This window comes from Mastigoproctus giganteus, chromosome 3 (assembly GCF_048544385.1).
Source record: "Mastigoproctus giganteus isolate SK-2022 chromosome 3, ASM4854438v1, whole genome shotgun sequence".
In the NCBI taxonomy this organism is placed as follows: domain Eukaryota; kingdom Metazoa; phylum Arthropoda; class Arachnida; order Uropygi; family Thelyphonidae; genus Mastigoproctus; species Mastigoproctus giganteus.
In genome coordinates this window covers 233196029-233211431 of record NC_143577.1, presented here as the reverse complement: position 1 = coordinate 233211431, position 15403 = coordinate 233196029, and the positions used below count along the sequence as shown (strand labels likewise).

General features: G+C 37.3%; 1 protein-coding gene across 1 annotated transcript in view; it reads left to right on the top strand.

Moving 5' to 3' along the window:
- Nucleotides 1-15403, top strand: part of mei-41 (ATR serine/threonine kinase meiotic 41) — a 245650-nt gene that overhangs the window by 130314 nt on the left and 99933 nt on the right. The window contains exons 25-27 of the mRNA XM_090370340.1: nt 2930-3020; nt 9317-9379; nt 11110-11225. Of these exons, the coding sequence (XP_090226466.1) occupies nt 2930-3020; nt 9317-9379; nt 11110-11225 (270 nt within the window). The remainder of the gene's footprint in view (nt 1-2929; nt 3021-9316; nt 9380-11109; nt 11226-15403) is intronic.

The following is a 15403-nucleotide window of genomic DNA, read 5'->3' as shown; positions in this document are numbered from 1 at the left end:
AAACTGATTGAGTATTTTGCATCTACATTCACACGTGAGGAATTATTACAATTTGAAAATGGAAGAAGGTTATCAAATTGTAGCAGTGTGCTTAATGATTTTGTAATAACTGAGAGCAAAGTGGAGGAGAAATTGTTGAAGTTAAACATAAGAAAGGCACCTGGGGTGGATGGGATCTATCCAGTTATTTTAAAGGAGGCAGCAAAGCAACTAAGCAAACCCTTAGCCATAATTATGAGAGCATCCTTGGACTCAGGGGAGGTTCCCATGGACTGGAGATGTGCAAATGTGTCCCCAATTCACAAAGGTGGATCGAAGGGTGACACGAGTAATTACAGACCAGTTAGTTTAACTTCTGTTCCGGGTAAAATAATGGAGTCGCTGGTTAAAGATGCATTGCAGGATCATCTAGACAAGACTGCAGCAATAATTCAAACACAGCATGGGTTTGTTAAGGGAAAGTCTTGTCTGACAAATTTGATTGGTTATTATGATGTGGTCACAAAGGAACTGGATGCAAAAAATAATTTTGATATCATATACTTGGATTTCAGGAAAGCTTTTGACACTGTTGCGCATGGAAGACTACTGTACAAATTGGAGCAGAATGGTATTAAGGGTAAGTTGCTACAATGGATAAAAGGATGGTTAAGTGGGAGAAGACAGAGGGTGGTAATCAATGGGTGCTGCTCTTCGTGGACTAATGTTATTAGTGGAGTCCCACAGGGTTCGGTGTTGGGTCCACTGTTGTTTTGTGTATTTATCAATGATATTGATGAAGGTATATCAGGCTTAATGTCGAAGTTTGCAGATGACACAAAGGTTGGCAGGGTTGTTAATGACAGTAATGGCAGTGTGCTACTGCAACAGGATCTAGATAATTTGGGCAGATGGGCTAAGAAGTGGCAACTGAAGTTCAACCTTGACAAATGCAAAGTACTGCATATGGGTAGAAGTAACCCCAGAGAAACGTACCAACTGTGTGGTACTACACTTAAGGTGGTAGAAAATGAAAAAGACCTGGGAGTAATTGTGCAGTCAGATATGAAGTTTTCTGAGCAGTGCAGACAGGCTGCTAGGGCGGGTCATGGGGTTTTGTCAATGATATATAGGAATTTTGCTAGCAGGGAAAAGGAGGTGATTGTCCCTCTGTATAAGGCAATGGTCAGGCCACGCCTTGAGTACTGCGTACAGGTCTGGAGGCCTCATTTTAGGAAGGATGTAGATTTGCTTGAGCGTGTACAGAGAAGAGCAACACGATTGGTGAGGGGAATGAAGGGATTCTCTTACCAAGAGAGGCTTAAGTTCTGCAAATTGCAGTGGCTGGAGACTAGGCACCTGCACGGTGATCTTATTGAGGTCTATAAGGCCTTGAATGGGTTGAGCACGCTGAATTCTGATGGGATCCTTCCACTTGTTCAGATTACCAACCTACGGGGACATAAGTTCAAATTAAGAAAGGACAGATGTAGAATAGATGTGCGGAAATTTGCCTTTAGCCAGCGGGTGGTTAATTGCTGGAACAAACTACCATCTGTCGTTGTGGAAGTTGATAGGTTAAATAAATTTAAGGAGGAACTGGACAGGCATTTGAAGGGAATGGTGTGATTTTTTTTTTTTTTTTTTTTTTTTTGGCTGATGCTGCATAAGCTCCTACACTTGCTTTCTTGCATCATGTGCCACTACTACTACTACTACTACTGTGATCACTGCCACCTAGTGGTTCATTTATCTGCAGATTCTTAATGCATGAAGAATCACTGCTGATAATCAAATCAAGAGTATTACTCCCTCTAGTTGCCTCCTGAACATGCTGATGTAGAAAACAATCATCCAATAAATCCACAAAAGCCCTGCTAGTGTGTGAGTAACCAGCCCCCAAATTCCAGTCAATATCTGGGAAATTAAAATCTCCCATTATAAGACTCTCTGATTTACTGGCCCACTCTATTTCCCTGTACAGTTCCTTATTGTACTCATCAGAGTCATTAGGCCTATAGCACACTCCTACTCTCAATTTTGATCTCCCAATGCTTATGTCACACCAAACTGACTCAACACTGCACTGTCCAGCGATGTCGACTGGCTTCACTTCCTTGGTTTTTATGTGTTTCTTAACTAATAGCATAACCCCTCCCCCCTTCCTATCCTTTCTGTAGACGTTGTACTCCCCAAATTGCAGTTCTGCATCCCTTATATCTGTGTGACACCACGTCTCTGATATCCCAACAATATCTGCCTTTGATGTTTTGAGCAATACCTCAAATTCATCAGATTTATTTACTAAACTCCTAGCATTGGTGTACACGCAAGTATACCTGCACCTGTTCCTATTCTTAGCTACCCTAACACAACCCATGTGTTTACTTGTACCGCAATGGCTCCCAGCAGTCTCTGAAATACCATGCATCTTGTTTTTCAGGCTTCTGCTCATTCTAATAGAAGCAGTGCAAGAATCTCTTTCACCTCTGCCAGTGGCTACTGTCAATCTATTGGTCTTTGTCTCCCCCCAAGCTAGCAGTTTTCCGACCTACCTAACACTGCCTCGATAGCATCAGCAATAATATCAATGCAGTACTTAATGATAATATGGCAGTTTTGTACTTTAACTTAATGGCATTTAATTTTGAAAGTCTAGAGAAATTACATCTTCCCATTGTATAAGTTGGCATATACGCTGTAGTATTAAATGAAGACTTCTATCAGGAGGGATTGGTTATTATGCAAAGTATTTCGCAATTGAAGGATATTTTTGTTGATGATAATTTTGTAATAATTTAAAATTGCTTGTCCTTTTGTCAAAAACTAACTGTAAATGGTGGTGTATATGGGTTTTAGAAGTTTATATATATTTAAATAATGGCTTAAAAGTTAAGATGTAATAATATATATATATTTATTTATTTATTTCAACATTTTCACTTTATAGACCTCAGTGGGAAAAAGAAATAAATCCATACAGAGTTGAAGCCGCATGGAAATTAGCAGATTGGGATGGACTTGGATCATTTCTTAAGCCAGTAAGAATTATCCTTTCTGTTTATAAACAGTAAATTAGATAATATTATTATTCTTAATATAATGTAATATAAAGAGTTAGTGAGACAAATTCTTATACAGGGTGTTTCAGTTAAACGTTTCAGAACTTCTAAGAGGGGTAGGGTACATCCTGACAACTCGAAATCATATACCAATGGGCAGAATCGAAAATTCCGAGCTTTAGTGCAGGGAATCTTAATTTCGCACAAGAACGCCAAGTTAGTAGGATGGATGATTACACGAACGCAGAGTTAGCCGATATGCATTTGGCGTACGGGGCTGCAAATTGTAGTGGGCCAGCTGCACAGCGTTTGTACGCGGAACGATATCCGACGAGGCGTATTCCCAGTCATAATTTCTTTGCAAGACTGCACCAGAGGTTAGCTGAGAGAGGTTCATTTGAAAGAGCTGACAGGGACAGGGTAAGAACAGCACGGACTCCAGCCCTTGAACAGAATGTGCTGCAGCATGTACAGGGGAATCCAAGAACGAGTACACGAAGTCTAGCAAACGCAGTTGGGGTTTCCCATTGCAGCGTCTGGAGGATTCTCCGAGAACAAGACATGCATCCGTTTCACATGCAGCGTGTCCAGACACAGCAACCGGAGGATTATGCTCCTCGTATTGCTTTCGCACAGTGGTACCTTGGAAAATGTGCTACAAATCCCCTTTTTCCTGCTGAAGTGTTGTTTTCCGATGAGGCATCCTTCACAAGGGAAGGAATTTTCAACACGCATAACGACCATATCTGGGCGGTCGAGAACCCGCATGCAATACGACGTCGTGCAGCACAGATTCGATTTTCAGTCAATGTATGGGCCGGTATTATGGGAGATCACCTCATCGGACCTTACCTGTTACCGTGTCGTCTAACCGGACCTATCTACTTGATCTTTCTGCAGCAAGTATTGCCACAACTTTTGAGAGATGAACAGATTTCTGCATCGACGCAACAGACAATGTGGTTCCAACACGATGGAGCCCCTGCCCATTATAGCGGAGATGTTCGTAACTACCTGGATGTCACATTTGGTCAACAGTGGATCGGACGTGGTGGTCCCGTGCGTTGGCCTGCTCGGTCACCCGACCTATCATGTCTTGATTTTTATTTCTGGGGTCATATGAAATCGCTAGTTTATGACACCCCTGTTGACAATGCTGAGGAGCTGGTTGCAAGAATCGCAGTAGCTGCCGAAGAAATTCGAAATTCGCCTGGAGTATTCCAGAATGTTCGGATGCCCATGCGTCGGAGATGTGAGGCGTGCATTGTAGCCCGTGAAAGAAACTTCGAACACTTACTTTAATCCATGTACCTTTTGCTTCTTTTCATGTATTATTAAAACGATTTCTCACTTACGGTCTCTTTTATTTATGGTGCTTCTGTGTACAACACCGCTTCAGGAAAGCATTTCCGACCCCACATTGCTATATGATTTCGAGTTGTCAGGATGTACCCTACCCCTCTTAGAAGTTCTGAAACGTTTAACTGAAACACCCTGTATAAGTTTGATGTAGAAATCATTTATGCACATTACATTTGTGATAATGCACCATAGTTTAGACTTAACTTAGCTCAGTTTAAGCTATAGTGCATTATCACAAATGTATACATTAAGCTTTGATGAATATTGTTAAAATTGTTAAAATTTTTTTAACAATTTTTAACGTTTGATTTCTTTGGTGAATATAAAAAAAAAAAACAAAAAAACCCTGGAACATTCCATGTACTCTTTTAGAAAGGGGGAAAAAAGAAGTTCAGTTTTTAAGTGGTAATGTTGCCTCTATACAGACATCTGTTATATTGATTGTGTTCAGTAATGCAAATAGAATATGGCCTCTATGATAGTTTAATGGTTTTGCCACTTATCACTCATTTGATTCCTTTTAGAGAAAGAGAATTCTTAAAGGCCTCTTGAATGAGGACTGCAGTTAGTTGATCTAAGGCAAAGGAAATAGGATTTTTTTCTATTCCCTTTGCCATAAAAACCTTGGAAAACTAAAATTTTGAGCACAAATGACCCATGAACACATGGGTCCTGAACATAATATACTACAAACTAAAAACTGTAATGAATTGGCATGCTAATCTGTCACTGTACCAGAAATTCCAAAAAACAAGGTCAAGATACAATTGTGTTTATAGAATTCTTAGCCATTATCTGTACTTGTGTTGTGGTAGCACTGGCAGTAGTAACAAGAGGTATTGTTGTCATAGAATGGATATTGAAATTAGCATGGGAGATACAGCAGAATAACTTTTATTTTAAAGCATTAATCCAGATGTTATTGATGTTAGTTCATTTGTTCTTATTGATGACAACGTTAGGAATTGAACAAATGTGAAAAAAGACTCATTAAATTCTCTGCTATGAAGGAAAACGAATTGGTGATTATTTATTATTTTTTGTTTAGATAAATGATTGACAGGTTTGTACTACCCTGAAAAAAAATTTTTTAATTATATAGCTATTAAAACTTGTCTTCGGTATGAATTATACAAATTGTGTACTAGAGTGAGCAGGTCACCATAGGGGTGATCATAATAAAAGTTGAATGATTGTTTTGAAGAGTAGCTGTAATCTGTAAGCTAGTGTTAGCAAAGTACAAAGTGCTGACTATACATTTTGAGGTTGCACATGCTCTTTGAGTAGACAGAGGTTCAAGTCACTGGCTGCTAAATACAGTCGATCTGCCAATTTACACTGGACCAGCATGGCAGATTATAGTTCATTTCTCTCAACATGAATCATTGAGGAGGCTTCCGTCCTGCAGTGGATTTATAATGGCTGCAGTTTACCTTTTTACCTTTTTTATTTCACCAATTTCCATTTCTTAATATGCCTGCATATCATGCTACTAAAAGAATATTTAAGATTGTTTCAAATTATGGAAAAGTGTAACAGAAACCCCAAAATGTTAAAAACATCTTTAAAGGTTTAATGAGGGATGTGAAATATCCTTACACTGGTTACCCTCCACACAACATTTCTTATATTTTGGATCTAATCAGGAGTAATTGATGTTGGCTAATAGTTTCTGTCTTGATCTGTAAAGTTGCTAGTAAAATTGCTCTTTCTTAATGGAACGTGTCAATAATTTTTAACACAAGATTTGGGAATGCAATGTGTTTCAGCCAAGTTTGGGCCTCATATCCTCACAAAGGCCCAGTCTTTTCTAAGGCCTAAAAAGCAAGCCAATCTCAATCAAATGTGAAGATCATGCTTATCATTTTTTTTAATACACAGGGCATTGAAAATAATGAATTTATGTTGTATGATTAAACAGTGAACCAGGAATACTACAAAAATAGTTCTGTGGCAATTGAATGATGCTGTTTGGAGAAAACAGCTGGAAAAATGGACTTCGTGGAATTGGCACAAGCAGTATAAAAACACCCTTGCACATTCAGAACTTTCCATTCAAGAAATTCTAAAAAATCAAGAAATTTTAAAAGATTTTACAAAAATGTAAAATCTTTTAAAAATAATTTCACTGTCATGGAGAATGAAAGGGATTTTACCAAAATAAATATGAGGCCACTTACTTTAGAAAATTTAAAAATTGTACAATAAATAGAAATAATATTGAGATACTGAAGATATTTGGGTTGGGCTGTTTGGACAGTTATAATCGTTTTACATGTGCAGTCTCTAGTGCCTAAATATTTGTATCAACATGGAGTGAATTTAACTTATTTGATATGACAGTACCTGCTGAAATATACATAAAAAAATACAATATATAGGCAGTTATATATTGTATTTTTGTTCTTTGTCTCTTGTATGGAGTACCAGTGCATATGAACAAGGAATTGGCAAAAATTTCATAATGTAATGTTAAAAATAAACCAGTTTTATTATTTTGGTATAGTTATGTGGATAATTCACTTTCTGCTGATGGAAATAACTATGAAGACCTAGAAAACTGTAATTATGAAGGCTATAGACTATGAAGCTATGTCCTAGATGGCATGTAATTTTGAGTCTAAATTGGAGGTGTTCCAAACTCTGTGGGATCTAAAAGTAAAGGACTTAAGAGTGCAGACTTTTTTTGTACTGGTGGGATGGTTAAGTTCATAACATTTTACCTCTTCAGTAACTTTTTCTTTATCTAGAAATCAAAGTCTAAACATAGTTCTTATTTTCAGATGCTACTTTAAAGAATAAATACTAGGATGCCTTTTATTGAGAAATATGGAAACTAAAGTTGTTTTTGATTTGTTTGTTAGATGGCCAAGATATCATCTAATATCTAGTCCATAACTTGTTTTTTTGATGCAACATTTCAATGGCACTAGATTCAAATGCTAATAGGAAAATGTCATAGAAGTGAGGACTGATTTTGTGTCTTGATAATAGCATAATTTTCCCTGGAAACATAGGGAGAATATATATTCTGCTTTTTGCACTGCTTGGCCACTTTATTAGGACCATGAGCTAATAATGACATATTTGACTGCCTTTGGCCCAAATCACTGACCCGACACAGTGTGGTATGGAGTAAAAGAATAACACAAGGAATATTGGACTGTTCATGTAACAAAACTGTCCTCAAGTCCTAGGTTACTGACAAACAAGCCTTTCTAGTCCATCCCACAAACTCATTGAGATTGAACTCAAAGAATTAGGCTGGCCAGGGCAGATGCTTGAAGTCTTCTTCATGTTCCTCAACATTATTTCATTCACACATGTGGTGACTGAATGATTGCATTGTCACCTTGAAAGTACCCCTGTCCATAGGAGAAAACATGCAACATTGCTGGGTGTACCTAATTTTTACAATGATATTTTGATATGCCTTGGCATTCATAGTGCCCTTGTAGAATCAAGGGACTGTGGGTATGCCCAAAAGCATTCCCCACACCATTATGTCTGTGCTGTCTGTACATAACAGGATGGTTCCAGTGCCTTATGTAGTTTCCTCTGTGTGTGTGTGCACTTTTCCACTTGTGCTGAAAAGTGTGAATCAGGATTCATATGGACCACATGACATACCTCCAGTCCTCCTGCTTTCATCTTTTGTGTACCTGCCACCAACACAACCATATTTTCTAGTTGGTGTCCAAGGTCTGGTTTCCTTGAAGGTTCTACTGTAATGAATTCTTTGTAAGGTTCTTTGAATAGTGTAGGTAATGATACTTTTTGATCTCACATTAAATGCAGAGAGTAATTGTTTTATCATCTGGTAATCATTATACTTGACAATCTACTTCAGACATAAAATATCTCACTCTGTCACCTGATATTTTTGGCTGCAGTTGCATCTGTTCAGGGATATATTCTAGGTGTTTTTCCATTCATTAAAGAATCAGATGACACTAGCCTTTGCACATTCAACAGCACAGATATTTTCTCCTGCAACACCTACTAAATGTGCAGCATAGATGCCACCTCCGTAGCCAGGTGGGAAGGAGCATCAGTGCGTAGCAGACGCTTCTTGATTAGACTGGGGTTCGAGCCCATCACCACCAAATACGGAGGATGTGGAAAGGTCAGGAAATGACCACTGCACATCCCCAGAGCAATATGGCCTTAGTTGCTAATGCTCCTAAAAACCAAATAACAACAACAGCAGCATAGATCATATTTTTTTCGACGTCCATGAAATCCTTTCCATTCCCTGTTTTTGATGAATTAGTTTTCGCACTAGTCAGGACACACCTTATGTTGTTGTGGCAGCGACGCCTCCGTAGCCAGGTGGGAAGGAGCAGCAGTGCGTAGCACACGCTTCTTGATTAGACCGGGGTTCGAGCCCGTCAGCACCAAATACGGAGGATGCGGAAAAGTCAGGGAATGACCATCCCACCGGAGCAATATGGCCTTAGTTGCTAATGCTCCTAAAAACCAAATAACAACAACAACAATTGTGGCAGTTTGATAGCGCATAAGCTGCTTTGACTATAATGCACCTAGACACACCTTATATGACTTCTTCAATTTACATATTTTTGCATAGATTGTTGCATATGTAGCCCGAACCTCCATGATTCTAATAAAGTAGCTGAGTGTATTTTGATTCCTAGATGTACATAGCTTAATGTACATCTAGTTTCTGCAACATTGTCATTTTCAATTTCTGCTCTTTAAAACCATCCTTCAACTTCTATTATCATCCCAAAGATTATGATGGAAGTTGAAGTACTTAGATTGGCATATGTACTTTCCCATCAGCTTTCTGTAGATAGCAGTTTAATAGTCATATAAAGAAGAATATTTTTTCAGCATAGATTTTAGATTTAGGATTTTAATGTAGTGTTTTCACTTTTTATTTTACTTAGGAAGTGGACTCAGATATCTGGAGTATTGGAGTAGGAAAGATCCTTCATTTTGCTCACCAGAGGGTAACATCTTTGAATAATTCATAGTATTACTTTATAGGAAATTTTTATTTGGCATGATTATAGGAAATAATGTTTTGGTTTTTATCTGCTGTAAACATGTCTCCATATTCAGTGCTTATTATGTTTGATTATTTTGTATTTTTGTGTGTAACTTTGGAATTAAGCATGTCCCTCTCCCCTTTCTCAAAGTGAGCAACTCCAATTTTTAGCACATATTCTGCACAGGTATAGAAGTTTCTAACATATTCATCTTCTGTAAAGGTGTATTCAGTATAGTAATTGATGGTTATCTGGTAATTATGTGCTTTACCAATTAGTTCTGATAATTACTATGATATATTTTTCCACATATCAGTCAAATAACATTTTTGTCTTATTATAAATTTAAATTTTTAGCATTTTTATTGAATTGTAAAACCTTTTGTTCATTAAGAGTTGCATGATTTATTCTGTTTCTCATTGTTTGAAATGTTTTGTGCTTTGGTTGTGTTATGTAACAAACTTTTTAGATCAGTATTAACATCAGTATTTTGTTAACCACATTAACTGACGTTAACCACATTAACATCAGTATTTTACTGATTTGCATCAGTACTGCAGGTTTGCCAATAAGATTATTGGCAAAAAGCCATTTCTGGGGAATGGACCTCTAAAATGATCGTCCTTTGTATCCAACTGGTCTGTATAATTCCAAAAAGGAATCCATGTCTTTAGATCTCATACTGAGTTGTTACAACTGTTTTGATAAGTTAAACATTAGCAGAGAATATATTGTTCTACCTTCTCTGTTAAAGAGTTGCAGGTTTTTTTTTTTTTTAATAGCAAAGTTCTTAAAAGGCTGGCTCATAATTTTAACACAACTTATGAAAATTGAATATTGAAAACAAGGAAGTTAGTTTATACTTTGAAAATGTGTTTTTGCCTGTTATTCTCATTTTCAGACTGTCTTATAAGTGATTAGAAACCTGTTAGAAAATTGACATGTTTATTTTTTTCTTTCTTTTGTATTATTTATAATAATACAAAAAAGTAATACCTTTTTTGTATTATTACAAATTTAAATTTTTAGTTTTTTGGTTGAATTGGAAAACCTTTTTCTCACTCGAAATGTTTTGTGCTATAGTTTTTTTATTTTTATTTTTCTATTTCTTATTTTTTTATTATAGTTTGTGAATTTTTCATCCTGAGAATGCATGTGCTGAAATGCAGTTAAAAAAAAAAAAAACATAGTACTGGTTAATTTAGCCCAATTAAGTTTTATGGGTATAGGTGGACCTGCCTTTATTCTTCCATATATCCCCCCACCTAATGAAGGATGGGCAGATGGATGAATTGTGGTTGCTGGATGAGTGGATATGTCACTCATATCCATCTGTGAGACACCAACTAAACAGTTAATATCTCTGAATCTGTGTTAAATCAAAAGGAAAACAAAAAACGTCATCTCTGATGGGAAAGATATGATTATGGGAGGATATGATTCCACTTCCAGATAAAGAAAAGTAACAGAAAAATGGTGTCATTAGTCAGATGCCATTCAGTTTACATAGAGTTAATGTACATCAGAGGTAATGTATTGAAGTTTATTCACTTCTAAGCAAAGGGGCAAAAAAGATATTCATGTGGTTATACACCTAAAATACATACATGAAAAAAATCTGTATATATGTAGTTTTAGTTTTATAGTTTTAATTTTATATTCATGTGTTCCCCCTCCCCCATATTTAAAGGATTTTGAAAAGTTCACTGAGACTCTAAAAATGACTCGGAGAATACAGATGGGTCCCTTGGCAGCTGCATCAATGGAGAATGGAGCTTATCAAAGAGGATATCAATATTTATGCAGGTATTTAAAATTTTGTAGTTTGAAATAATATTCAATAGGAACTACAATATTTGATAAATGTTTTAGTTTTCATTAGAATATTATTAGATTATTAATTAATATTATGATTTAATCTTAGGATAAAGTCACAAATTTACTAGTTAGTTAAAATTAGAAATTCTGTGTCGTGCTGCAGTATTCATAAGGTGCAATGTGGCAGATGTTTTTATGGTTACTGCCACTTTTTGGTGCTTTTAGATTGAAGCCTTTGTGTTTACTTCTTTGACTTATTGCCTTTTGCAGTTCAACTTTGTAGAAATTGTGCACTGCTTCCTCAAGGGAAAGCCATTTACTTGGCCTTGCACTTGCAGATTAAGGTGCATCCAACAAAAGCGTTATCAGTCAGAATCAAGGCCACATAGCAGTAATGCAGTCTGTTCCCATGAATATTTAATATAAGGAAACCCTTCCCTCTTGATTTCAGTCATACATGAATTTGGTTAAAAGTTAACATATAACTATCAATATCAGCTTTACTTCTTGGTTTTTTCTATGTTTTTGTATTTTTGGCTTATCAAAATTAGTTAATTAAATGAGTTTGGAGCAGTAAACATTTTAGCTTGTAGGTCAAACAATTTGGGGATGAACAAAAAGTACACATAGTTAACAGGCTGCTGATTGCCAACCCCTGGTCTAGATAACATATATTCCAAATTTCTTGTCTGGATGAGCCATAGTTTGCCATCTACATGCAGCCAAAGTTGATGGTACACACTACCTGATAGTATTTTAATTATAATTACCCTTCATAAGAGCAGATGTAACTTGTATTGATCAGATTGTTTCTTCTGAAATTTGACTATATACACTTTTGTTCTCTGAAATTTGGCTATATACATTTTTGTTCTCTGAAATTTAGCTATATACACTTTTGTTCAGCATCTTTTAGGATTTGAATAGGCTAAACACTGGAATTATGCAAATGTGGTTTTATGCAAATTTTATCACATGGAATTCCTACACCAAGAAAATACATACACACCAGAGATGCACGTATTACTGGAGTTGCAGTGCTTTGATGTCCTTTGCATGTGACAGTGTGGTGGTTTTGTCACTTATTGATTTGGAGAGGTCTGGCTCTGTCACAGACTGGAAGAATTTCTAAAGGCCTCTTCAGTCGAGACTGTAGTTAGCTGATCTGAGGCAGAGGGAGTAGGTTCCCCATGAAATATTCTGAGTTTTTCAGCCCACACAACATACAGTTCACCCATGTTTACAGATATATGTGGTACAATATTGTGTGTATGCAATGTAAGGAGTGTAAGGAAATCATGCGACGACTCAGCGTTGTTATGGGCCTATATGAGAGCTTGAAGGACAGGGTGGATGCCCTCGAAGGATCTAAATTGAGGGGCCCATCGAGCTCTCAGCTGCCCACATCAACGCCAGAGCTTGCACTTGGTCATCACGCAACACAGCAGCAAACCCCAAGGCAGAATTCGTTGGTCCCACAGGAACTAGTAGTTGTTGGCGACTCTATTGTCAAGGAAACGGGGAACATGCTTTGTAAAAAGGATATGTCTGCCAGGGGCAAAGGTTGATGATGTTATAGAGTGGATATCATCTTTTAAGGGCACAAAAGGTGATATAGTTGTACACATCGGCACTAATGATATTAAGAGTAGGAGACTGGCAGAATTACTTAACAAGTACAGGTCACTGTTGAAAAAAAGCCGGGAATTAGGGTTGAATTTGAAAGTGTCTGCAATTCTGCCCAGATACGATAGAAGGGAGTATATGATGAGAGCCTTGTCGATCAATTTGGCCCTGGAAAGATTGTGCAGGGCTCAAGGGATAGAATTTTTTTCAGCCTGGTCTGTATTTGTTAACAGGAGAGACTGCTTCTACAGGGATGGGATACACTTAAATATTTTTCTTGCACTATTATTATTCTTGCACCCTTTCTATTTAGAAAGGGTGCAAGAATATTTGCTGATGCTATCAAGGCAGTGTTAGGTGGGTCGGAAAACTGATAGCTTGGGGGGGATACAAGGACTAATAGTTTAACAGTAGCCGCAGGCAGAGGTGAAGGTGATTCTTGCACAACTTCTATTAGAATAAGTAGCGACCTGGAGCGAGAGGGTGTTGGTGGTTTCAGGGACGGATGGCAGTCATCGTGAAATAGGTGGGTATATGAGATGTGTTAGAGTAACTAGGAATAGGAATAGGAGCATGTATGCTTGCATGTATACCATTGCTAGAAGTATAGTAAATAAATTTGATGAATTTGAAGTGCTGGTCAAGACATCAAAGGTGGATATTGTTGAGATAGCAGAGACGTGGTGTCACACAGATATAAGGAATGCAGAACTGGAATTTGGGGAGTACAATGTGTACAGAAAGGATAGACAGGATAGAAAAAGAGGAGGTGTTATGCTGTTAATTAAGAAAAACATAAAATCAAAAGAAGTGCACCCAGTTGATATAGATGAACAGTGCACTGTTGAGTCAGTTTGGTGTGACTTAAGCACTGCGAAAGCAAAAATAAGAGTAGGAGTGTGTTATAGGCCTAATGACTCAAATGAGTACAATGAACAATTGTACAGAGAAATAGAGTGGGCTAGTAAATCAGAATGTCTTATAATGGGGGATTTTAACTTCCCAGATATTGACTGGAACTTGTGGGTTGGTCACTCACACACTAGTAAGACTTTTGTGGATTTATTGGATGATTGTTTTCTGCAGCAGCATGTTCAAGAGGCAACCAGAGAGAGTAATACTCTTGATCTGGTTATCAGCAGTGATCATTTGTGTATTAAGAATTTGCTGCTAAAGGAACCACTAGATGGCAGTGATCACAGTGTACTGATATGGGATTTACTTAAAGATTTAATTACCATCAGGGGTAAAGGAAAGGGTTTTTGCTTCCATAAAGGTGCGTACAGTGGTCTCAGAAAGTTTTTAAATTCTGTACAGGGGGATCAACTGATGATGTTACCAACAGTAAATTCTAAGTGGGAAGCATTCAAGGAATTAATCGTGGATGCTACTAAAAATTTCATACCTATTAAGAAATATTGTTCAAGGTTTAGGCCTAAATGGTTATCTAATGAACTAATGAGACTCGTAACAGAGAAGAAAAATGCATGGGATGCATATAATTATCAAGCGACTCAGAAGCCTATGGCAGATATAAGCTAATCTGTAATCAGGTCACAAAGGAGGTAAGGCAGGCAAAGGCAGATTACGAGAAATCCTTGGCAAAAGATGCTAAGAAAAACAGCAAGGATTTCTTTACTTATATAAACTCTAAAAGGAAGGGGATGAATCTGATTGGCCCACTTGACATTGATGGTTCGACTGTTGATGATCCTGCTCAGAAAGCAAACAAACTGAATGAGTATTTTGCATCTACATACACACATGAGGAATTATTAAGATTTGAAAATGGCAGAAGGTTATCAAATTGTAGCAGGATACTTAATGATTTTGTAATAACTGAGAGCAAAGTGGAGGATAAATTGTCGAAGTTAAACATAAGAAAAGCACCTGGGGTGGATGGGATCTATCCAGTTATATTAAAGGAGGCGGCAAAGCAACTAAGCAAACCCTTAGCCATAATTATGAGAACATCCTTGGACTCAGGGGAGGTTCCTACGGACTGGAGATGTGCAAATGTATCCCCAATTCACAAAGGGGGATCGAAGGGTGACACGAGTAATTACAGACCAGTTAGTTTAACTTCTGTTCCGGGTAAAATAATGGAGTCACTGGTTAAAGATGCATTGCAGGATCATCTAGACAAGACTGCAGCAATAATTCAGACACAGCATGGGTTTGTTAAGGGAAAGTCTTGTCTGACAAATTTCATAGGATATTATGATGTGGTTACAAAGGAACTGGATGCAAAAATAATTTTGATATCATATATTTGGATTTCAGGAAACTTTTGACACTGTTGTGCATGGAAGACTATTGTACAAATTGGAGCAGAAATTGTATTAAGGGGAAGTTGCCACAATGGATAAAAGGATGGTTAAGTGGAAGAAGACAGAGGGTGGTAATCAATAGGTGCTGCTCTTCGTGGACTAATGTTATTAGTGGAGTCCCACAGGGTTCAGTGTTGGGTCCACTGTTGTTTTGTATATTTATTAATGATATTGATGAAGGTATATCAGGCTTAATGTTGAAGTTTGCAG